Here is a 24,866-nt window from a genome sequence, read left to right as displayed (position 1 = left end):
GGCGTCCTGTGTCACAGGGTGTCACAGAGTGTAAATACGATGTCATAGCTGTCATACAATATGTATGTATAAATGTCGGAATGGCATAGATTTGATCATAGACACTAAAACGCTCTGAGCATATATGTGCCCGATCGTCATATAGTCTATTTGAACCTTCATGGAATGTGTGTTTTGCGTCTGCAACGAACTCTCGTTTAACGTCAACCAGCTGGAGGTCAATCTCAGGATTAATTTCAGCGAGAAGCGTTGTCGGGTTCTGAAAGAAACGTTATACATTTTTGTAATCATATAAAAAAACAATTTTGAACTCGCGTACCTATTTTATAACAATACTTACTTATATAATTGAGGTAGGTAGCTGTCTATATGTAGGTATGTCAAAAGATTTTTGAAAGAAAGTTTGACATCCTCGTATGTTCTTAAACAAATTGTAAAAAAATAAACTTATCGTAGGTATTCTGATAAAATAATTATAAAAAATCACAGGAAAGGACTTAATAAATAAAAACTAACCTCAAAATCGCAACTGAAATCGTCTGAGTTCTCCTGCTTTATATAGGTGCACGTGTCAGTGCTGTTTTGATGGCTAGTTGTTACATCAAACTTGTCTTCAGTACCAGATTGGTCTCTATCACATTTTCGCTTAACTTCCATGTTTGCGTATCAACAATCGTATGCAATGTGCTAGAGACAACTTGACAACTTTCTGTTCTGTTGTAGTACCTATTATATAAGTATTGCCGAAATGCAGTGAATAATATTCCGTGTAGCTATTATCTGATAAACAAGAATGTACCTATTAAATTTTGTAGATATTATGGTACAGATGCTAATGACAAGAACACCGACTAAACGTAGAACACTTAGGCCATCCTCCCACGGCGCAACTGAAATCTGATGGAACTGGTTTGTAAAGGAACTCATAAACTGACCAATGCGATGCTTCGCATACGGCGCTACTGAAACCCAGTTGAAATAATAATCACATAATCTCAAACTGTCAAACTGGACTATCAGCTGTGTTGAACAAAAACTGACAACATGCGCGCTGCAGCGTTTACATAATGTTATTTTAATTTTCCGATTAATATTTAACCAATTTTGGTAAGAAAATATGATTTTTCACCGAAATCTTATGATGTTGGTACCACTGTTTTACGGTGACTGGAAACTTCAGAGACCGCGCGACTAGCATGTCGCGTCTCTTCGCGACCGTTTTGAAGCTGAGAGATTCCAGTCTCGCCGTCAGCGAGCCGCCATTGAAATACATTAGCTAGATACTGGCTGGAATTTTAGTTTCAGTTCCGTCGGACTTCAGTTGCGCCGTGGGAGGATGGCCTTATCTTAACTAAAACGTATGTCCTGTCGCTGGACACTAGGAGAGAGTGGAGCCGTCACCGAGAAAAGATATCGTCAGTGTTGACATTATAGGAGAAAAAAACCCAACTTGATTTATTTGTTATTTTATACTGAGATGCGCTGTTCTCGTTATGATTGAGGAAATGCTGATGATCATATTCGTACCATCGTTGTGTTTAGACAACAAAACATACATATTATTAAAGTGTGTCTCCGTGTCAAGTGTGTATTTTTATTATAGGTAGTTCTCACGAAAATACTTTTCAGTATTGCGGCAACACTATTCTAACATTACCTTGAAAGTATCCTGTCTGTCACGTAACGCGTTGCTTTTGGAAAATATACCCTTAACATGGATGTAAAGCAAGAATGTGATGGAGGACACTCAGATATAGAAGGCAAGCCTTTGTTTGATACGCTGACTAGCCACCCAAACAACCCGGACCCTCGCTTTCATGTTACGCAAGAGAATGCGGACGTTTCAAGTTGCAATTTCGAGGTTAGTTTTTGGAGACTAAATTCTTTTACAATTTTTTTAGATTGAGATTAATAACGATAAGTATACTATTATAATAATATGTTGCTTTTTTACAAACTATGTAAGGACATTCGATGACATTAAACTTTGTTTCAAAAGAATACTTGATTAAGGAATTTGACAGCTACGATACATCTGTGATATTATAGGTTAGGTTATCTGCTTAATCATGTTAAATATAATTATTATACATTGTTTATGGATGTTACAAGAACAGAAACTGGTTTTACCGTGTTTACAAAATAAAATAATTACTTCTTTCAGTGCCCAATGGCTGACCTCTCTAATATAAAATCTGAGACAGATGATCAACAAGCCGTCGTCAAGCGCGAGATTATTGAAGAATATGTTTTACACCCATTATATGATGATGAATACCCTCAACCGGGTTGTTCGCATTCAGATTACAGGCCAATCGTAAGTAGACATAATGTGTGCTGTCTTATAATATAGAAGGTTGAAATTTGAAAATGCATCTTTGAAACTCATTACACCATTATTAATTCGCTCCAACTTGTTTCATTTGTTGGTTTTAGCTTACACTAATAATATGTTAATACAATATATGTGTTGGTCTGTACATCTTTCGTTAAATCGTGAGTATTTAATTATGATAATTTATACATCACAATCATTCGAATGTAAAGCAATTTTATTGTCAATAGGTATCTTAAATTGCGATCCACTATACGGTAAATTAATCTCCCGTAAGTGCCTTTTAAGTCATGCAAGGTAAGATATGTAAAAAAAAAAAGTTCATTTGTTATATTGTTTAAAAAAAAATTGCTTCCAGCAAAGAGGAGGTTTATCGCACGCATCCCGACGCGTAAGCTGCTCGGCCATCGTTACGTTATTTAGGTGATCATTAGTTATTTTATCAAGAAATATCAGGAATAAACATAGCACAGTTGCAGAGTGAACATATTTCAATTATCAGTCAATTATGTTATCCAATCTTTGAATTTGCATTCAAAACTATATTAATTTTGTGGTATATGGCCACCGCGGAGTTCTTGACGAAGTGCATTCTGTACTTCCGGTTTTGGGCCACTTTTCGAGCACTGCTGGCGTATATTACAATAGCACTAACAATGTTGGTTTTCAAGGCGTCAATTGTGTATGGCTTATCAGCGTCACCTAGCCTCTCTGGAAATATTCCATATTAGTCAAATCGCACGACTTTTGCAGCAAATTGACAGGTTCATATCATAAATAAACCTGATGCAATATATTATCAATGGTTGCGGTCGTATCCTGATACGTAGTTTCATCCTGTTGACACCACATCCTGTACGGATCAATCCCATCCATACGTGCAACAGCAACAAATATCATTGATCATGGGCCAGTGCCTTATGATCTCCATTGACCGTAACGCGAGCTCCCACCTCTTTTTTAATAAATGACGTCCGATGATTCCACCAGCATGTAAACCGCACAAGCTAGTGCATTATTTTTATGTAAAGAAATCTGTTCTCCTCCGGATTGGACCCCATATGCGCCAATTTTGTTTATTAACAAACCAAGCGTCATCGCTTAAGTAAAACATTATTTATATCTTTGAATCGCTGTTCGATCGTCACTTTATTCATGATTTGCCTGTCTAAATACTGATCATAAGTGTCAAAAAGGATGCGCAGTATTACAGGTCGGTTTGACGATTAACCCTTTCGCCAGTTCTATTTAAGCAAAAAGTGAAACTCTTTTTTACCATTGTGGAATCTTGAAAACAGAGGGTAATGGTATTTCATACGAATCGAGTTGAAATATCACGAAATCGGTGATTTAATGTAGTACCTAATTATAATATTTCACCTGCCATGAAATACAAAATGTCGATTGCCTTTTTCATCTTTCACGAATGTAGTTATGTGCAGTGGATAAAAATTCATCTCTTAAGTAAGATATTTTTTGTCCACTTCTCTTTGTATGTAGTGTGTATTTTTAGTATGGATACGTGATTGCACCTCTCACCCTACTATACCTTACATTATACAATCAAAAGTTTATGGAAAATCTAACGACCAATAGTTAATAGGCGAAAGTGGGATGTGCCGCAAGAGTGGGCAAGCCAAACGTCATTAATTTAATTCACAAATTAATTATGGGGATGCTTAATAATAATATTCCAAATTCACGAAATATTGAAATCATCCGTAGAAGTTTTGACTGGATATAGTAATTTTGAGTTTTGTTGTCTAATAGTCATTCCCACACCCCACAACACTTTCTCCAATATGGAGATTATCGTGTAGTGAGTGTTCTATTAAATGATGTGGAATTTCGAAGTATGATATTAAAATATTGTTTATACTATTGATCGAGGTTGTCTGATGAGATTTGAATATTTTTTGTGACTTTTGTTTCGCCCTTAAGCTAGGCAGGTGACAGTCACCCAGATTCGACTAGCTCAGCTATGTGATCTGGGGGTCATCTATGTGAGGATCTTGGAGTACATAGTGAAAACATTCGATGATGGTGCTTCACTACAGTTATTTTAACTAATAAAACTCACGTTCAGTATTACGATATGTTTTGTTATTGCACTACTATTATTCTATGTTCAAGGTTACATATAATTTATATATTGTATAATTTATAATTCTTAGAAAAACTGTAAAAAATATATATATAGTTTATATTTATAATTATACGAACTTATTCGTAGAATTTTATTGAGTATTAAAGTCCAAATCTGTTTATAAATATATATTTATTTAATTTTTATTAACTTATAAAAGTCTTAATAATGTCTTAATATTATAGAGTCGCTAATTAGAAAGTTGGAGAACCGCACACGCAATTAGGATGTACTTGCGGCATCAGGTTTGGCCATAAAAAGACGAGATACGCTGGGCGATTTAAAGTTTTACCTCTCAAATAGTTACATCTTGAATAAGAGAAGTTAATAGTTTACATACATAATTAATCCTTAGCTCATCGACAGGACTTGTAAGGATATGCGTTTAAATTTTATCGTTATATCGTCCAGTTTTGAGCTTTACAAACTATGATTTTTCATCTCTATTTATGTTCGGACATACTCGTCTAAAGGATAGATATAAAGTTATAAAGCCCTAAGATTATCTTAGTCTATTGGTTAATATATTATGTTCGCCTTATATCTAAGTTTATATAAATCAATCATGGCATCACGAATAATTATTCTGCAAGAAAATTTTGATTAATTCTGTTTAAGCATTACGGTATTATCTCGCTCACTCGTATGGAGTTTTCTATAGAAAATTGCTCACCTAGTGTGTGCTTTTTCCACTCACTACACCTTATACTTCAAACAAAACGTGTGTGCAAATTTGGCCCGAGCGCTGGCTCTGTCTGACATACGGAGTTATATAGCAATTATAAGAAGGAGACCTTGCACTATATTATTAAATTTTCGTAAATTCGCATTTGCATATGCTGCTTTTTACACGACTCTATATAAAAACTACGTATTCTGATACGTCATTTTGATTATAATATAATGGCAATTATATAATAATTATTAATTTAATCGAATCTATACAATGAGTAATGACATATTAAATTTGCTCGGTGATCTTATGACAATACAATTAAACATTTAAATACATATTAATTCGTTATGCATACCAGTAATACCTATAAATATATTTAATTATTCCTATATACTACATCTATAATACTTACCGCTAAGATCGACTCTTGGCATACACAGCCCATCCTGAGTAGTTGCTAAACTGGTCAGTATAAATTGCCGGACTTACTCCTTGGTTCTTACTTTGGATTTGTTATAGGTTGTTAACGTCATTTTATTAGCGACAGTATTTATTATAAGGCTGAAATATGCAGTTATGTCGTCAAAATTTCACGTTCACGAACACCAACTGAAGGTCAGTGCTCTCTTACGTGTTGGTGTCACAGGCCTATGCACACCCTCCAACGACACTATTGACAGTTTACTCTCACTTCGTTATTTAATAATGTCTGCAGTTGCTGAAAAGGAAAAAAAATACAAATGGAATATTATAACACATAACAATTGATAATATTGAATTTTTTTCTAGGTTTCTACCAAGGCAGTTTTCACAAAGCATCACGATACTGGCGACAGTCAACAATCCTCAGATGATGGAATCCAGGATAGAATGATGCAGTATTCAGAAGTCACGATAGATGAGAAAGACATTAAAAAAGAAATCTTAGAACGCGATACTCCGAAGGAACTTCGCCTAATTCTGAGGAGAGTAATCCATTTCTCACTTAATTTAATTTGCTGCATTTGTAGCGCAGTTTTTGATAGCAGAAGTGCTCTAAAAACTCACAAAATTGCTCACATGGACGTGATTGATGATCAAAATCAAGTGATCGTATTTTCTCAACATTGTAATATTAAAGCAAATAAAAATGCAAGTACTGGTGAAAAACCTTATAAATGCAATGTATGTTCATATAGATGCTCGCGACTTGGTCATCTCAAAACACATAAAATGACACATACTGGTGAAAAACCTTATAAATGCAATTTATGTCCATACAGATGCTCGCGAATTTATGACCTTAAGAAACATAAAATGACACATACTGGTGAAAAACCTTATAAATGCAGTGTATGTTCATATAAATGCTCGCAACCTGGTGGTCTTAAGATACATAAAATGACACATACTGGTGAAAAACCCTTTAAATGCAGTGTTTGTTCATATAGATGCTCGCGACTTAGTGATCTTAAAAAACATAAAATGACACATACTGGTGAAAAACCTTATAAATGCAATGTATGTTCATATAGATGCTCGCAACTTGGTTATCTCAAAAGACATCAAATTACACATACTGGTGAAAAACCTTATAAATGCAATGTATGTTTATATAGATGCTCGCAACTTGTACATCTTAAAAGACATAAAATGACACATACTAGTAAAAATCTCTTTAAATGCAGTGTATGTTCATATAGATGCTCGCGACTTAGTGATTTTAAAAAACATAAAATGACACACACTGGTGAAAAACCTTATAAATGCAATGTTTGTTCATATAGATGCTCGCATCTTCGTTATCTCAAAAGACATAAAATGACACATACTGGTGAGAAACCGTATAAATGCAATGTATGTACATATAGATTCTCGCAACTTGGTTATCTCAAAACACATAAAATGACGCATACTGGTGAAAAACCTTATAAATGCAATGTATGTTCATATAGATGCTCGCAAGTTGGTCATCTCAAAACACATAAAATGACACATACTGGTGAAAAACCTTATAAATGCAATGTATGTTCATATATATGCTCGCAACTTGGTTATCTCAAAAGACATAAAATGACACATACTGGTGAGAAACCATATAAATGCAATGTATGTTCATATAAATGCTCGCAAATTGGTCATCTCAAAAGACATAAAACGACACATACCGGTGAAAAACCTTATAAATGCAATGTATGTCCATATAGATGTTCGCAACTTGATTATCTCAAAAGACATAAAATAACACATACTGGTGAAAAAACTTTATGAATGCAATGTATGGTCATATAGATGTTACTTAACTTAACTTAAGATGACTTATAAATAAAATGTTTTATGGCAATAGATCCTCGACATCTAGTCATCTTAAACATGTTTATATAGATGCTCGAAACTTGGTGATCTTAAGAGAGAAAAAATGACACGTACTTGTGGAAAACCTTATAAATGCAATGTGTGTTCGTATAGTCATCTTCATATTCATATTCATCGACATATAGTCATCTTAAAAAAATAAAATGACACATACTAGTGATAAACCTAACAAGCAATGTATTTTCATATAGATGGTCGCAACTTTGTGAATTTTAAGAGAAATAAAATGACACATACTGGTGAAAAACCTTATAAAAGCAATGTACTTTTATATAGTTGCTCAACATCTAGTAGTCTTAAAAATCATACAAAGACATACTGGTGTTATAACCTTCTAATCCTAACGTATGTTCGTATAGATACTCGCAAACTTATCCTTTATTTTATATTTATGTTATGACGTTTATGAAGACGTACCAATTATGCAGTCTGTCAAACATCATGTTGGTAGTATTGGCCACTGGTATTTATGTGACAAATTAGTATTTGTGGCATATCATCTGAGCGTATTGACACTAGGGAGTCCATCACGGGATCCCTCCCGGACAATTTTCGATACCTATGAATTCCGTGATTAGTAAACATTATCCCGAATCTTTCGAGTTGATTTTTTCATCAATCACAAACAATCGGTATGTGTAAAAAATCATTCTGTTAGTGACGTGTATGTATCTACACACGTCACTCGTGGAATCGCCGTTTGCTCGCGGATAATAAATAACTATAGACGTTATGACCTATTGTTGTAAGTTGTGAAGATATAACGTCTATTTTTTGTATGTAGAAGATTGCTTCGTGTGTGTGATAATATAATGTTCAGGGCACGATTAAATGAGACACAGTTTTGACATGGATTGTTTTATATTGTCCTAAAACATTTAAGATTAACATTAATTAAACTTTATGCGGAGTTGCTCGCATGATTGACTGTACTGTTGAAAGCCGGTTTTTCAATTCAATTATTGACTCATTTTATTATTATTGTCTATAGTCAATCAATGACCATAGACAACAACTTGACATTTGTAAGTTAAAATATAAAACTTCACATAACCATTTTTACTGCTGTACGTAATTGTAACATTGGAAGAATAATAAATCCGATTATTTAAACCAGTTAGACGTCACTGAAGTCATGGCACTTGAGCAGAGATAGTTACTACATTTAAATAGCGTGTTAATTATATCGAATGGCCACTTCACCGTTACGCGCTTGGTGCGTCTTTAGCGTGCAATGATTTAAACCTAATATGTAATTCCAAGATTTAACGAACACAATTTTCATACTAAATGTCTTAAAACAGTGTATACTATGTTTTGTTTACCGATTTTATCAATGCTATAAGAGTTGTTCACAAACAAAGTGAACCAAGTCCATTCTGGTTAGTTTCAAGTAAACTAGGTTCACACGTCATAATCTTGGAATTTTTCTGTAAGGGTATTATTGCCCTTACAAAATAACCCAAATGTACTCGAATTTCAATCATATTATATAATCATATATAATTTATATATAAAATATATATAATTTTATATTTTATAAGTATATAAAAATGATATATTTACTATCGAAAAAACTACCAATCTCGGGATTGGATTCCTTAATTGACACATAGGAATAACGAGATTTTTTTTACTTTATAACTAACATTTGTAATTATTTTGTAATATAATTATTTTAAAGTATAGTAATTATTTTGTATAATATTGGAAAATAATATTGTTATAGCAATTTGTAGTATAAAATTCTTGTAGCTAATTTAATTTATTTATACTATATTTTTTTACTATATTTTTTTATTTATACTATATTTATACTATACTTTTTAGCTACCTTCCTAACTATAGTGCACTTAGTAGTACCTAATGGCCTAGAATTATTTTAAATGCCAACATTGAAAAGATCTGTAGGTAGCGTTACGTTCCTGGACTTTCGTCTTATACCATTATCCATCCTTGAGTAATTTATTAGCGTGAACACGTTTCCTGACCTTGTAGTCAAAAGGCTTAAAACATAATATGATCGATTTTCTTCCTCAGATAAAAGTGGTATGTATTGCGTATCTAGCTGGTATACGAGGCATAGAAGTAAACGCTAACAAAGGTGAAAGATGAGGGAAGTACTTGTCTAGTAATAAGATTGGATAATTTTATAAAATGTCTAGCGATAAAATATGGAAATTTTGTCTACATAATATAAGCTAATTGATAAACATATAGGTATAACGTAGATGAATACATTATACTGCTAACGGAAAGAAGGAGACGAAAGCTAAAGAAAATTAGTAGGTAATAACAATTATATTATAATGTTTGATTTGGTATTATTTTGAATTGTAAATAAACATCATAATGTAATTGGGCATGTGTATTAAGATAAGAACCTAATATTCATTATTAATAAGTTTTGTACTTCGACAATGTTGGGAATATTTGTAGATTTAAGTTTTTATGTATTCGGATAATCATTTTGATGCAAACCGTTAGATAATGAAAAGCAGAGTTACGCAGAGTAATTTATCTCTGTAAAAGGAGCCGGTTCTCGCGAGAAGGGCGATAAGAGCCTCAGACTGAGATGCACCTAATATGACCTCAATGGTTTGTTACGAAAAATAGTGCAAACTTACAGCCGACGCCGGTCGCTGCAGAAGTTGTTTAATTATCCGGATAACTTAAAGTCATCGCTAGGTATTTAAGTGATAGCTCAAATATAATAATCTCTATATATATAAAAATCTCGTGTCACGATGTTTGTGGTCTAACTCCTCCGAAATGGCTCGACCGATTTTTATGATTTTTTTTATGTATATTTGTTAGGTATGAGAATAGGTCAACAAGTATATTTCATACCGCTAGGTGATTTGGGTATCTCTATCCAGAAATTTTAATTTTTTATTTTTTTGAAAATTTCTTTTTGTATTTTTTTTATTATTTTGCATCAAAAAATACTTATAACCCCAAATTTTCACCCTCCTACCCCCACACTCCCATTTTTTAATCGCGATTTTATTCTTTTTGTATGAACAAATTTAACCGTCGTTCGTATTTCAAACAGAAAGAAATTATTTATGTTGTTGAATGACAGATGGCGCTACGTCCGAGAAGAATTCAAGAGAAGTATCGCGTCATTTTGACATTTCATTCGGCATATCACAACGCAGTGCGTGCAAAATTTTGTACTTTTTATTTTAATTTATCTATTTTTATGTGCGTGTATTACAGTGCACAATGCCATCAAGACGCTAGGGGGGCCATTTGGGCCGTCGAACGAATAAAGCAACAATCATGCGAAATAGTAAAGCAGAAAGAACAGACGAACAAATCCAACAAGATAACAAAAACGTGCGTGTAAACATGTTGCAATTGCGTGCATCCCAATCACAAGAGTCACGAGCTGAACGAAATCAACAACGACAATTGGAACGGAGCCAAGCGCGCCGGTTCGTAGTTAACACACGCAGAGCAAATGACCGACTACGCCAACAAGTACATCGAACATTTACATCCGCTTCGTTCCTTCGTCTCGCATTCGAGTACGAGCCAGATATTGAATATTCCGCTCATCCGAAAGTGCTGATTGGTGCTATGGACAAAGAATGTCCCCATTATCATGCGCTCAAATTCAAACATGAGTCAGCCGGGATGTGTTCCGCATCAGGAAAAGTGCAACTACCAGAAATTGAGATACCACCAGAACCATTGAACGGCTTGCTCATCGGCACGGTTTCAGATTCAAACCTGTTCCTGAAGTCCATTCGCACATTCAATTCATGTTTCCAAATGACTTCGTTTGGAGCAACAGAAATAGTTCACAATACTGCGGCAAATGGTCAACAATTCCATTATACGTTCAAAATCAAAGGCCAAGTATACCACAAAGTAGGCTCATTGCTGCCAATGCCGAACGAACCACATAATTTTTTACAAATCTACTTCATGGGTGGTGAGGACATCAATCATGTGGATGCACGTTGCGGCTACAATAGCCTCAATTCGAGCTCAATGAATTATTGAAATTCTGCAAAGCACACATGCACGAATTGCAAAGTGACAATCACGCTTTTGTCATCAATCCTAATAAAACACCAGCTGGAGAGCACGTGCGTCGATTCAATGCACCTGTTGTTGACGACATTGCTGGAATCATGGTTGGCGACCGCACATCAACGCGAGAAATCGTGATTCGAAGAAGAAACAATAATCTGGAGTTCATCGCTGACACACATCGTTCATACGACGCTCTCCAATATCCGCTAATTTTCTGGAAGGGACAAGACGGATATTGCATAAACATTAAACAACGAGATCCTGTCACAGGTAATTCATTCATTAGGAACATCATTACTCATTTTGAATTGAGAAAATGTATGGTTGATGTTTTTTGTTTTTATCGGCGGTCATCATCTACAGCGCTCTATTCCTCTTTTTGTCATATATCCCATCCCCACACACTTACGATACATTCGTTATTTTTTATTTAACAACCAAAATATTCACTAGAAATAATTTATATGGCAGAACAACGTTTGCCGGGTCAGCTAGTAATTATTATAAAATAAGAACAATAAGGATTGTAATCCAAAAGCCACAATTGTTAATTAAGAAACAATGAGGAATGTAATTCAAAGCAATAATAATTGTAAAGAGTAATTCTGATTGTGTTATCAAACATTAATTAGGTACCTAAAAAATAAGAAATATTTAGAACCTTGTTATAAAGTATTTTCGTATTCGTATTAAGTCATAAATTAATATTAAGATGCAAGTGTAAAGGAATATTATAAAAATATCTGGTGAAAACAATATACGAAGTAAAGCTAATCCTGGTGTTGTATTTAATTCTGGACCCGTGCTCCTTTATAGTATTAAATTACAAAGTTGAAACAAACAATTTATTGACACCCCAAGTGCATACCAACACCCTGAGCTAGCTTTGATCTTGAGGGTAAGTACATCAGTAGATGTGTTACGTTCTGGTCTATTAAGTCAAAACTGAAACAAAAATAAGAAGAGGGTAAGGCTCTCTATGTGTGGCTGTAACGGGGACCATGAAGATATCCTGGGCTGATCACATTACTAATTTCAAGTTTTTAACAGCAGAAAATAATACAAAATAACTTATAGGTAGGTAAATAAAACTATCAAGCACAGAAAAGCTGTATATTTTGACCATATTTACCTCAATGAGAAGTATGATTTGACTCCTACTCTATTTTCTGTTGCTCAGTTTATTGAGGAATGCATGGAATCAACCTCGTTTGTGCATGACCTATAGCCAAGTTATAGTCGGTAGGTAAGTTCCCAATGGCATTTAGATAGGTAGGTACTAACACCGACAGAACTGTCTGCCTTCAGCAGACGGCTCCCATAGAGTACGAAAAGACCGGATAATCGCACTCCAGTATATTAGTCAGCTGATCTTGAGTAAGTAAGTGACCATCTTGCTAGCTACCAGTCGAATACAATGAAAAAATTCATTAATTATAATAATATTAATTGCATTAATAATAAAAATCATTCAACCTTACAAGGTTAAAAATAGCGCTATCTTTTAACATTATTCCTTATGCTAAATTTCTCGCGTTTATTTTTTTACGTTCTCTCGACTGGACAGCTTTCTTCTACTGACCTACGACCTACTATCCCAATCTTCAGACCACTCTCGTGGACGATGCGATGCGATCGGCAACGCAATTCAAAAACATCCAACGTTCCTCGCCCAATAGCTAAGTCCACATTTAGTCACTACAACGCCGACTTCCTCTTCACTTGTAGATTCTGGTTTTACACCGAGACGTTTTGTGCATGCGCAGAGGAGATGAATCCGTTTTACCATCTACATTCGTTCATCACAGCTTTCACTTCGTTGAGTCATAGATTATACATCGAAATAAATTCGCAGGTGATGAATAAAATTATTCAAGGTAATACAGCGCCACCACGCAGCGTACGGGAAACTAGTGTAAAAGGTTAAAAGAAAACAGTCAGATTTGGAATGACAAATACTTAATTATATTAGTTAATTTTTAAACTTATTGTCACAATCATATTGGTTATAATAATTATATTCTCTAAGAAATTGTTTTTCAAAATTATATATGTTAAGTATACTTTAATTATTATTAAAGAATGTTTAAGAGGAATCAGATATATAGTGATCACACAGTCTCAAATTATGAATAATATCAAATAAAAGCAAAGAATAATAATTATTTTAAATACTCTTACTCACCAATGTAATTAACACAAAATTAAATTCTTATATATACCTCCACCCATATACTTAAAAAAGACAATACTTATAATTATATAAATTCTCGGTACATATATAAATGATGTGCCTGGAATTGATTTTAATAAAAAACATTCTTAATGAATATTAATACTGCGGAACAATACATTGATATTCGTCGAATAAGTGACAATCATTATAGGTACTCATCTCTCTTGTATGAGTAAATGGCAAAATGAGTTACTGCTCCGCACTGCAGTACTTCAATAATACACCAGTCGAAAATCATATTACTAGCAATCATCACATTTATAATATTATTATTCAGGATTATTAGTGATTAATTATTCTTTCAACTAACCAAATCGCAAGCATTTCATAATAATGCGATATAAATAAATTTCTTCTTCTTCGGTCATATCCACTCCTTAGTTGGAGCATATGGACATCACGCGGCGCCTCCAAGAATCTTTGTCGCTAGCCAGTCTTCTTGTATCATTCTAAGTCATACCAGACCACCATATTATATAATATTTAGCGCCCTTTAGAACCCCGGAATATGTTTGATTTCAAGAACAAGGAGCCCGGTTGAGGTTCTCTTCTGGCATCTGCAGCACGATGCCTCTTCACTATCAGCGTGTCAATAGCTTGCTTGATGCTTTTTCTTATCTACTCATTCCTCCTAAAGTCATACCCCACCGCACACCCATTATCCATCAGAAAAATCTGTTTACAAAGCTCAGTATACGGTTCCATTCGTTAACGTAAAGCAGCACCATCACAATGCAAGAGTCAAATAGGCGCCATTTGCTAAACATTAGATACATATAAACAAAACAACATTGTTTATTTATTCTTCATTCAGCAAAGTCTTTTTACAATAAATTTAAAGATGAACATTTTTCGAGTATGTATCGCATTGATATATTTTTTATTCACCAGCTACAACACTAGTATGTTTCCTGCTATGTATTTTTAGATTATTGAGTTGTGAGCATTTCAATGAGCAAACCATGCATTGATATGGTTTTTCACCAGTATGTCTCATGGTATGTGCTTTGAGATTACCAAGTTGAGAACTTTCAAATGAGCATAAATTGCATTTAAATGGTCTTTCGCCAGAATGTATTATTTTATGCGTTTTGAGATTACTTGAAAACGAGCATTTAAACGAGCAAATGTCACATGCAAATGGTTTTTCACCTGTATGTTTCACGTTGTGTTTTCACGGAACCGCGAGCATTTAAAGGAACAAATAAGACATTGATATGGCTTTTCGCCAGTGTGTGTCATTTTGTGTGATTTGAGATCACTTAGTTGCGTGCATTTTAAAAAGCACACATCGCATTGATACCGTTTTTCTCCGGTATGTGTCATTTTATGTCTTTTGAGATCACAGAGTCGCGAGCATTTAAATCCGCATTCTTGACATTCGTGTGGTTTCTCCCCAGTGTGCGTCATTTGATGTCTTTTGAGATCACTAACTCGCGAGCATTTGAATGGGCAAACCGCACATTGAAATGGTTTTTCGCCAGAATGTATTTTTTTGTGCATTTTGAGATAACCGGGCAGCAAAACTTTTAACGAGCAAACGTCGCATTGATATGGTTTTATACCGGTATGAGTCATTTTGTGTATTTTGAGATGATTGTTCGACGAACAATTGTATAGACACACGTCGCATTGGTAAAGTTTATCATCAGCATATCCAACCGCGTTAGTATTAAAACTTTCAGACTTCATGCACGAAATATGGTGGCTTTTTAGCGTACTAGGAGGTGCGAATACTGCATGACATTCATTACAAACGAAATTGCGTGGGAAATGCATGACTCTTCTTAATCTAATTCGCACTACCTTCGGGAAGTGTGGTGTTATTTGTAGTTCTTTTTTGATATTATGTTCATCTATAGTAATATCCGGATGCTCTGTTATTAAAAGTTGAACACGTTTGGCTGCAGACTCCATTCGTCTGATGAAGTCATCCCCGTTGACTATTGACTGTTGACATCCCCCTTACTAGTGGTCACTAGTCGCTTCTCGAAGTTACCTCCTGTAAAATATCGTTGGGTGGGAGTAATCTGCAAAATGATCAGGCAAGGTTATTCAATTTATTTATTTAGAAAAAAGTGTATTATGAGCAACGTGATATTTACTAATTTTTAGGTAATAGTATATTATTGTGTATTCAAGAAAACGCATATTTCTTCATAGTTTTTAATAATAATGAAGGCAATTGATGCCCTTGAGATGTGGTGTTGGCGCCGAATGCTTCGCATTTGTGGACGGAGCACATGACGAACCAGTCAATCATCCAGAGACTGAAGATAAAGGAACGGCTCTCGACGATAAGTCTGAGAAGAATTCTGCAGTTTTTTGGACATATTGTCAGGCGAGGACCGGACAACCTGGAGAGACTGGTAGTTTTGGGTAGTCTCCAGGGATGGCGAAGCAGAGGAAGAGCGTCTGCGCGATGGAGCGACCGAGTGAAAGAGCTGACTGGAGGCACCATCCATTCTGCCTTTAGAGAAGCGGACGATCGAGAAGGATGGAAAGCCTTGGTCGCTCAAAGGATGGCGAAATTTAAATGTGGTCACGATCCTCAAGCCATGAGTGCACGACCAAGAAGAAGTTTTTAAATATTAATGAAAAAGGAATAAACACATAAAAATAAATAATTTATGCTGTCTTATATTTTTCTGAAGAAGAAATTTTATAAAAAAAATATTATTTTATAAAAAAGTGTATTTGGTTTTGATTTCAAATAAGAATAAATTTATGGCAGGACTTATTCACTAGAGAAAAGACCCTTTCTATCGGTGCGTTAGTGCCGGGCAAACATAAAATGTATTAAAAAATTGTACGAAAGTTCGTATGATTCAAATTATTGGTGTGAAACTGTTTGAATAATTCTACCCAACAACTTTCAGTTGAAACATTCCCAGTGTTCCCTTCTAGTTACATTTTAGTTATAATTAGTACCTAATGTACTTACAAATAAGTGAATACTCATTAAATACTTCTGTATTTTGGTTAAAGTAGCCCATTCAAACATTTCTAATTGCTACCATGGGCTGCTGTCTTTCTGCAAATGGGACATTTCGGCGTCCCGAAGCTGTGCTTAGGGACAACGAGATAGGTTACCTAAAAATGGGATGGACCCGTTCAAAACGGGACGTATGGTCACGTTAATTATGACCTGAGAACTCAGAAATAACGGCAACTGAAATACATAACGAATGTGGAGTAACAGGCAACCGATATCGGATGTAAAAGAATATGTGATACATTTAAACACGTGTCAATAATACCGACATCCTTTATTCTGACAACTGCTTTCGGTTTACCCACTGACGCTCATTGAATATTGATGTATTTGATCACACACTATTTGCCGTGTATAATGTATGGTTCATTTTAATATGTAAAATAAAAATATTTTTTTTTTGACCTAGAACGATGCAAGAAGACTAGCAAACGAATGGGATTCTTGGAGGCGCCTTGTGGTCTCCATACGCTCCAACTAAGGAGCGGATTTGGCCGAAGAAGAAGAGGAGAAGAAAGAAGAAGAATATTATAGAATGATTAATTGTAAATAATAATTATGCATACCCGATTTAACAGTGGCGTCCATTCAGAGTAAGAACATCCGGGTGCAGGATAAACATATTCAAATGGACGCTTCGTGTCTTCACCGAAACTTACATTTGAATTTTCCGACTGGCTAAAAGGTTCAGCCTTTATGTTGATAACGTCTATAGTGCCAGGCTGGAAAAAAAATAGATTTGCTAATTTAATGCAAAATTTACCTACCTAATGTGACCGTACGTACTTGTATCATGTACAATTGTCTGGATAGTGGTAGTCGAGAACGCGGCAGGTAAAGAGAGGAGCTGACTGGGTGTGACGACCATCGATCGCAAGGCTAATCCCTACTCTGAGGCGGCTCTCGTGGTGCAGTGGGTAAGGCGCTCGCCTTCCACCCGAGAGTTCCTGGGTTCGATTCCCGGTCATGACAAAAACATTTATGTGTTTTTCTCAAAGCCTGGGTGTTTGTGATTGTTCAAAATTACTAACAACCACCTTGTACGAAAAAGCAAGGACATGGTTATTAATAATTCTATATAAAAAAAAAATCCCTACTCTGGTGTATCATATGTATGTGTAATATCATAATATGTAAATCTTTATTACTTGGATTCCAAAGTACACATATGATTCTATAACAACGACTATTAGACTGGCTGAGCTATTTTAAATGCCCTGTTATTAATAATTTTTTTGATGCAATATTGAATATACACAACGTCTTAAAAATGTTTGATTCTTTATTACTTATAGAAAATGCGTAATTCTGAAAAACCTCTTACCTCAATTCGTTACAAAGCAGATTATCTCGTGATTGGTGGAATTTGAAGTACAGTTCCACAAACTTACCTATCTGAAGAAAGGACAAAAATGGAACCACTGTGACGTCATATGGACGCCATATTGAATACGTCATTATACTTTCAGAATTTGTTCAGTTGCGAGTCTTGATTGGGTTGTTTTCGACCCCCCCCCCCCATTTACTAGGGAACTAAAATACCTAACGGGAGTGGAGTAACAGGCAACCAATTTTGAGTTTGAAAGAATATTGAATAAACTTAAACACGTGTCAAGAATACGTCATTCTTAGCTTGTCCTTCGTATAGACAACTGCTCTCGGTTTATGCACTGACGCTTATTTAATATTGGTGTATTTTTAGGTTGCAATACACACTATTGCACGACTATAAAGTGTGTTTCATTTTCAGAGGACACTCACATATTCAACACCCTGCTTCAAAATGTAGGGTATTGGAGTATAAGCCTATCGGAATTCTATTTTTTAATCTCTTCTGTGGTTTCATCCTTAGCATTGACAAAGTAACCGTGCAGTATAGATAATTACTATTAACACATAAACTTTCACTTATGATGTTGTTACTTCCTATTATCCGTTTATATAAGTATAAGTTCATGATGGTAAACCTTGAATATAGCTCTATATTATAATTATAATCGATTATATTATACGTTATATATAATTTTAATTTTAGTGACACCTGTAAATAAAAAATACGATCGATTTTTTCACTGCACTCTTTCTTCACTGCAAAGTTTTTAAATAGGTAATATTTCATTTACACAACAAAATGGTGTTTTGTAAAAAGGGCGAATCTAGCATTTTGGCGAAATCGAGATTTTAATGAATTAACAATATATGTACCTCACTAGCTTTGTTGTGTAAAAACTGCGAATTTGTATATCCACAGAAAAGTACCTACCTAAGTACATAAAAACGATAATCGTAAGGTCGAATATTCATTATCTATATATATAAAAGAAAGTCAGGTTAGTTACACCATTTATAACTCGAGAACGGCTGGACCGATTTTTACGATCTTTGCATTGTTGGATTTGTCTCAGCCCCGAATAGCAGAATAATTATTAAAACATCGGAAAAATTCACGGGGAAAAAATTATGAAGAAAATTAATTTTCTCATACATTTTGACATTTTGAACAATGAACGCGCAATCGAAAATAAAAGAAAATAAACAAGAAACAAACAAACAAATGAAAGGCATTGTGTGCATTATCTATCTTTTGACAGTTGATTCAGTTCAGCCTTAGATAATCCCGAAAGACTTTGTTGTATACTCCGGTGAATTTTGGAGGAAGTTGTCCTGCCTGAATCTTTTTTACTTCTTTGACAGCGTCCAAAAATAAAGCCAAGGATAAAATTACATGATCTCATTGCTGGTATTGCTCATTATTTACCTACCAATTTCAAAAACCATCATTCGAACTTCATTCGACAATCGATCTACGTGAATGATCGAGCCGATTACCAGCTAGGTGCGCAAATAGCTATTTCGATCGTGATTTTCAAACGGTAAGTTGCCTTCGAAGATGTTCACTTTGTGAGGTTATCAAATTTGTGATTGTGTGTGCATCGATAACTGCTTCAATATGTAATTTTGAATTATGTAATTATGTTATTAATTTTCCAGTGTTTTGACAACTGTTTGCTGCGATTTCGTCGATTGCTTAAAATCGAGACGGATCGCCTCACTTTCATTCGGTTGAACCAAGCCAAACTGCGATCGGAGGAGTATATTCATTAACGCGATGCAATCAGCACCGTAGGAGATGCAGCTAATGATGGTCGATTGACTATTTTATCGGCGATGTACATTGGCAGCCCACGTCATATGCATGAATATGCGCAAGATGCAATGACATATTATGTTCGTCATTACGGTCGTCCAGATCTATTCAATACCTTTACATGAAATCCGAAATGAATAGAAATTGTTCAACTGCTACTCCCCGGACAAACATCAAGTGATCGGCACGACATCACCGCACGTGTGTTTAAACAAAAAATCCAGTCGCTGATGAACTATATTGTTAATCATCGCGTCTTTGGGAATACTCGATGCTGGATGTATTCGATTGAATGACAAAAACGAAGCTTGCCGCATGCACACATTCTTATTTGGTGAGTTGAAAGAATTCGACCAGACCAAAACGATGACATCATATGTGCCGAGATTCCTGATCCCGAAACCGATCCAGACCTGCATGATGTTGTAATTACTTACATGATTCATGGACAGTGTGACGCCATCAACCTCCAATCACCGTGCATGGTCGACGGCAAGTGTTCCAAGCGTTATCCATGAAGTTTAACGGCGGAGACTATCACTGCCAATGATGGTTATCCACTGTATCGGCGTCGATCACCCAATCATAACGGTAAAACTATCGCAACGAAAATTAAGTGAAACGATATCGTGGTCGACAACACTTGGATTGTTCCGTATTCGCCACTTTTTTCCAAAACATTCAAGGCGCATTGCAACGTGGAGTTTTGCAATTCAGTGAAGTCCATCAAATACATCTGCAAATATGTCACCAAAGGCAGCGATATTGTAGTTTTTGGCGTTCAAACTCCCAATACCAACGATGAAATCACGCACTATCAAGTTGGTTGATATGTGAGCTGCAATGAAGCAATTTGGCGTATTTTCTCATTCCACATTCATGAACGTCATCCCACTGCTGTACATTTGGCGATGCATCTGGAGAATGGTCAACAAGTTTATTTCAACGCATCGAATGTTGCTCAACGTGCTGAAATATCTCCAGCGCCAACATTGACCAGTTTCTTTTCGATTTGCCAAAGCGATCCGTTTGCACAAACGTTGTTCTACTCTAAGATGCCACGTTATTACACTTGGAACGCTTCATTGAAGAAATTTCAACGTCGGAAGCAAGGCGATGCGGTTCCTGATCATCCGGATGTGCATTCTACTGATGCTCTTGGTCGCATTTACACAAATCATCCGAAGAATGGCGAATGATTCTACTTGCGGTTGTTGCTGGTAAATGTTCGTGGACCGACATCATTTGAATCACTTCGAACTGTCAATGGTGTAGTGTGCCCAACATTTCGTGCTGCATGTCAAAAGCTCAATTTGCTTGAAAATGATACTCAATGGGACATGACAATCGCTAAAGCATTTGTTTCTGCATCTCCAAGTCAGATACGCACATTATTTGCTATCATTATTTTGACATACTTCCCATCAAATCCACCTGAGCTGTAGAACAAGTACAAGGATGACATGTCAGAAGACATTTTACATTGAATTCGTGTCAGTTCAGAGAATCCCGATCTCGAAGTGAATGAGGAAATACATAACCAGGCTTTGCTTTTGATCGAAGACATGTGTTATCTCATGTGCGGCAGTTTGTTAGTTAAGTTAGGAATGCCAACGCCTGATCGTGGAATGAATGACGCTTTTAATCGAGAATTGGAACGTGAACGTGAATATGATCAAGATGCATTGAACCTATCGGTTCGATCTAATGTACCAATGTTGAACCCCAAACAGAAGGAAGTGTACGATACGTTAATGAAGGCAATTGATGATGGAAATGGTGGTTTATTTTTCCTCGATGCACCAGGTGGAACAGGGAAGACATTTCTCATGACATTGATTTTGGCCACTGTTCTTGCGAGATCCGAAATTTCTGTAGCAGTCTGGGATAGCGGCCACGTTGTTAGAAGGATGCCAAACGGCTCATTCAGCGTTGAAATTGCCGTTAAATCTTCAAATGACTGAAACACCGACAAGCAGTATTGCGAAACACTCAGCAATGGCCAAAGTTTTGGTAGCAAGTAAAATCATCACCTGGGATGAATGCACAATGGCGCACAAATGCGCATTGGCAGCACTCAATCGAACTATGAAAGATCTGCGCAATTACTCAAGATGTTTTGGTGGCGCAATGATTCTACTATCTGGCAATTTCTGCCAAACACTACCAGTCATTCCAAGATCGACCTCTGCCGATGAAATGAACGCTTGCCTCAAATCATAGACTCTGTGGCGCTATGTGAAGAAACTTTGGCTGACGACGAACATGCGAGTTGTATTGCTAAATGATCCATCTGCCGACGATTTCTATAAGCAATTGCTGACTATCGGTAACTGCCGTGTTCCTGTCGACGAATCGAACGGATTGATTTCGTTTCCGCCGAATTTTTGAAATTTTGTCTCAGCGAAGGACGACCTCATCAAAAAAGTGTTCCCGAACGTCATTGCTAACCACAAAAATCACAATTGGTTGAGTGAACGAGCAATTTTTGCGATAAAGAACAAAGATGTTGATCACTTAAACTCCACAATTCAAAATCAAATCGTTGGTCCAATGCATTCCTTCAAATCTATCGACTGTATAATAAACGAAGGAGAAGCAACCAACTATCCAACTGAATTTTTAAACTTATTGGATTTGCCTGGCTTGCCACCGCACAATTTACAACTGAAGATTAACTTGGTAGTTATCATGCTTCGAAATCTGAACCAACCAAAACTATGTAATCTATTTCATTTTGATTTGATTTTTGCACATTTATTGAACTTAATTCATTTTGAGTATTTTAATTCAGCTAATAAGTTAACACAAGATTATTGATTCTGAGGCGGTACGAAGTTCGCCGGGTCAGCTAGTTACAAATAAAAAGCGAATGTGACATATTACGCCTTTTATAAATAAATAGCATATTATAATGCATATTATATAGACAGTATTTTTTCTAAACTTTATTATAAAATTGTTAGACATTTATCATCCACAGGTAATTATTAAATAAATGTCAAAAGTTAAAAATCCTCCTGTAAAATAGGTAGCATTTTGGTTAGGTAATTCGCCTTTTCCACAAGACACCGACGATATAAAGGGTACCTAAAACAGTTTGTTTCTGAAATGCAACATCATGCAGTTAAGTTAATTAAACTTCAAACAAACCCTTCCATATCAATATCATTTATAATATATATTATATTGTGATGTGCAACCTGTTATTTTTTTGGTTTTTTGTGCTTTTACGCAATCAGTTTTGCTGTTCGATCAGTCTCCGTTTCAGTAGAGCTGTCAGTTAAACTGACGTGAATTCCGACTTTAGAGTTCCCAGTTCAATTGACGTGTAAATTACTATGTATTACCGTATTTTTCATACTAATTTTGTAATTTCGATTGAAATATTGTTATTTATTATTATTTCTTCAAATATACGTTCTGTATTATACCACCCTGTATGTTTAGAAAGTTATTGTAAAGATAATTGTCATTTTTAGTCGACAAAAAATACATAAATATTACATAATTTTGAAAATACTTCTGAAAAAATGACCAATAGAAAAAATCTTTTTGAAAAAAGTAAGACAACCCGCAGGAATCGAAGCTGTATTTTTCCAGGTATCGCGCCCGCCGCGCATAGACCACTATGCCAAAGCTGTCATACTAATTACGACAAATTTTAACTTTTGGCTCTTATAATACTCTTATAGGTAATACTCTCATAAGTGCTTCCCAAATTGAGCTACGATTGGCAATCGCGGCTCGTGGTGGCTTATGCGCAGCGGGCGCGATACCTACCTGGAGAGATGCAGCTTTTTAACATGTTTTCAGAAGTGTTATCAAAATTATGTATGTTGAATACTTAGAATATTACATTCTTAAAACGTGTGAATGATTCGTTGGATAAAGAAAATAGTGTACCTACTTAAATATACATCGCTTTTTCCCAACTGAACTGTCGACTGTGACTGAACGGATACTAACTGAACTAATCATCAAAATACACCGCCGTTTCAAAAGTGAAAAGAACGAAACGGAAACCTCGACTGAACTGACAATGAACCTGACGTTTAATATCTTTAGAATGGCACTTGATACAATTTGTTTTTAAAAAAATGCTTACCTCAATTATACTGTTAGCGTCATCGATGCATTCTTGCTTTATGTAGATGTCGACATCCGTTGCGTCTGCATTCTCTATGGGTACATCAAACCAATGCTGTTTTTCTGTCAATGAATCTGATTGTAATATGTCTGGTTTGCGTTTTACGTCCATTCTGCGTAAGTATTTATAAAATTGAGGACAGGGGCTTTCTTATGGTCTGACATCTGTCATCGTGGCAGTTACTATCTCTTTACATGGGACAGTGTTGCCACTTTTCATAATATTTATTTTGTATTACGGCAAAAATAATGATGTTTAGTATGTACGCGTTGTCCTAATGTTGAAAATGTATAGGTTTTTGTTCTCTCTTTTATGATATTAAAAATAAGTTTCAACGCGTGGGTCATTTAAAAAGCCTACGTTGGTCAGTGTCTGACCCGCGGGTCATAGGTTTGCCATCCCTGACCTATGCAATATTTGTTGTAAGTACCTACTATTTTTTATGTCTTGTCAAGTGAAGAATGTCTTCAAATCTTTGGCTGACGTCAGAATGAAGAGCCGTTAAGTGTTGACAATAAGCTACCTAGCAAATCATAATATCGGTTTTGCAATTTTGAAATATTTGGTAACTGAGAGCAATCCTCTTCTATCCTAGTTTTGTTTGAAAAATTATTTTTGCAACAAACGCACTCAATTGATTTCTTTTAACTTGGCAAATAAGTCAGTATTAGCAGTCATTTTTTGAATTAATGAAATTGCACCACGTCATATTATTGTATTTTTTACTTTACTGCCGGCGCTCCATTGGCACGCAAGTCAGACGATTTACAGTCTTCGG

General features: G+C 35.4%; 1 protein-coding gene and 1 long non-coding RNA gene across 2 annotated transcripts; one reads left to right on the top strand and one right to left on the bottom strand.

The window, feature by feature from the left end:
- Nucleotides 1-1,658: 1,658 nt before the first annotated feature.
- Nucleotides 1,659-7,753, top strand: LOC147075512 (uncharacterized). The gene is made up of 3 exons (XR_015070006.1): nt 1,659-1,861; nt 2,165-2,317; nt 5,947-7,753. It is a non-coding gene; the product is annotated as an uncharacterized LOC147075512 (long non-coding RNA).
- Nucleotides 7,754-13,790: 6,037 nt separating this feature from the next.
- On the bottom strand, nt 13,791-24,236 carry LOC147075511 (uncharacterized). The gene is made up of 3 exons (XM_085942424.1): nt 24,047-24,236; nt 17,357-17,512; nt 13,791-15,825 (listed from the first exon to the last, which is right to left on the bottom strand). The coding sequence occupies exons 1-3, from the start codon at nt 24,197-24,199 to the stop codon at nt 15,739-15,741; spliced, it is 396 nt and encodes a 131-aa protein (XP_085798550.1). The 5' UTR covers nt 24,200-24,236; the 3' UTR covers nt 13,791-15,738.
- Nucleotides 24,237-24,866: the final 630 nt, after the last annotated feature.

Source organism: Rhyacophila brunnea, unplaced genomic scaffold, assembly GCF_057557595.1.
Source record: "Rhyacophila brunnea isolate RB1 unplaced genomic scaffold, BYU_Rbru_1.0 scaffold_142, whole genome shotgun sequence".
In the NCBI taxonomy this organism is placed as follows: Eukaryota; Metazoa; Arthropoda; class Insecta; order Trichoptera; family Rhyacophilidae; genus Rhyacophila; species Rhyacophila brunnea.
Note: the sequence above shows the minus strand (reverse complement) of the source record. Positions and strands in the feature narration are given on the sequence as shown.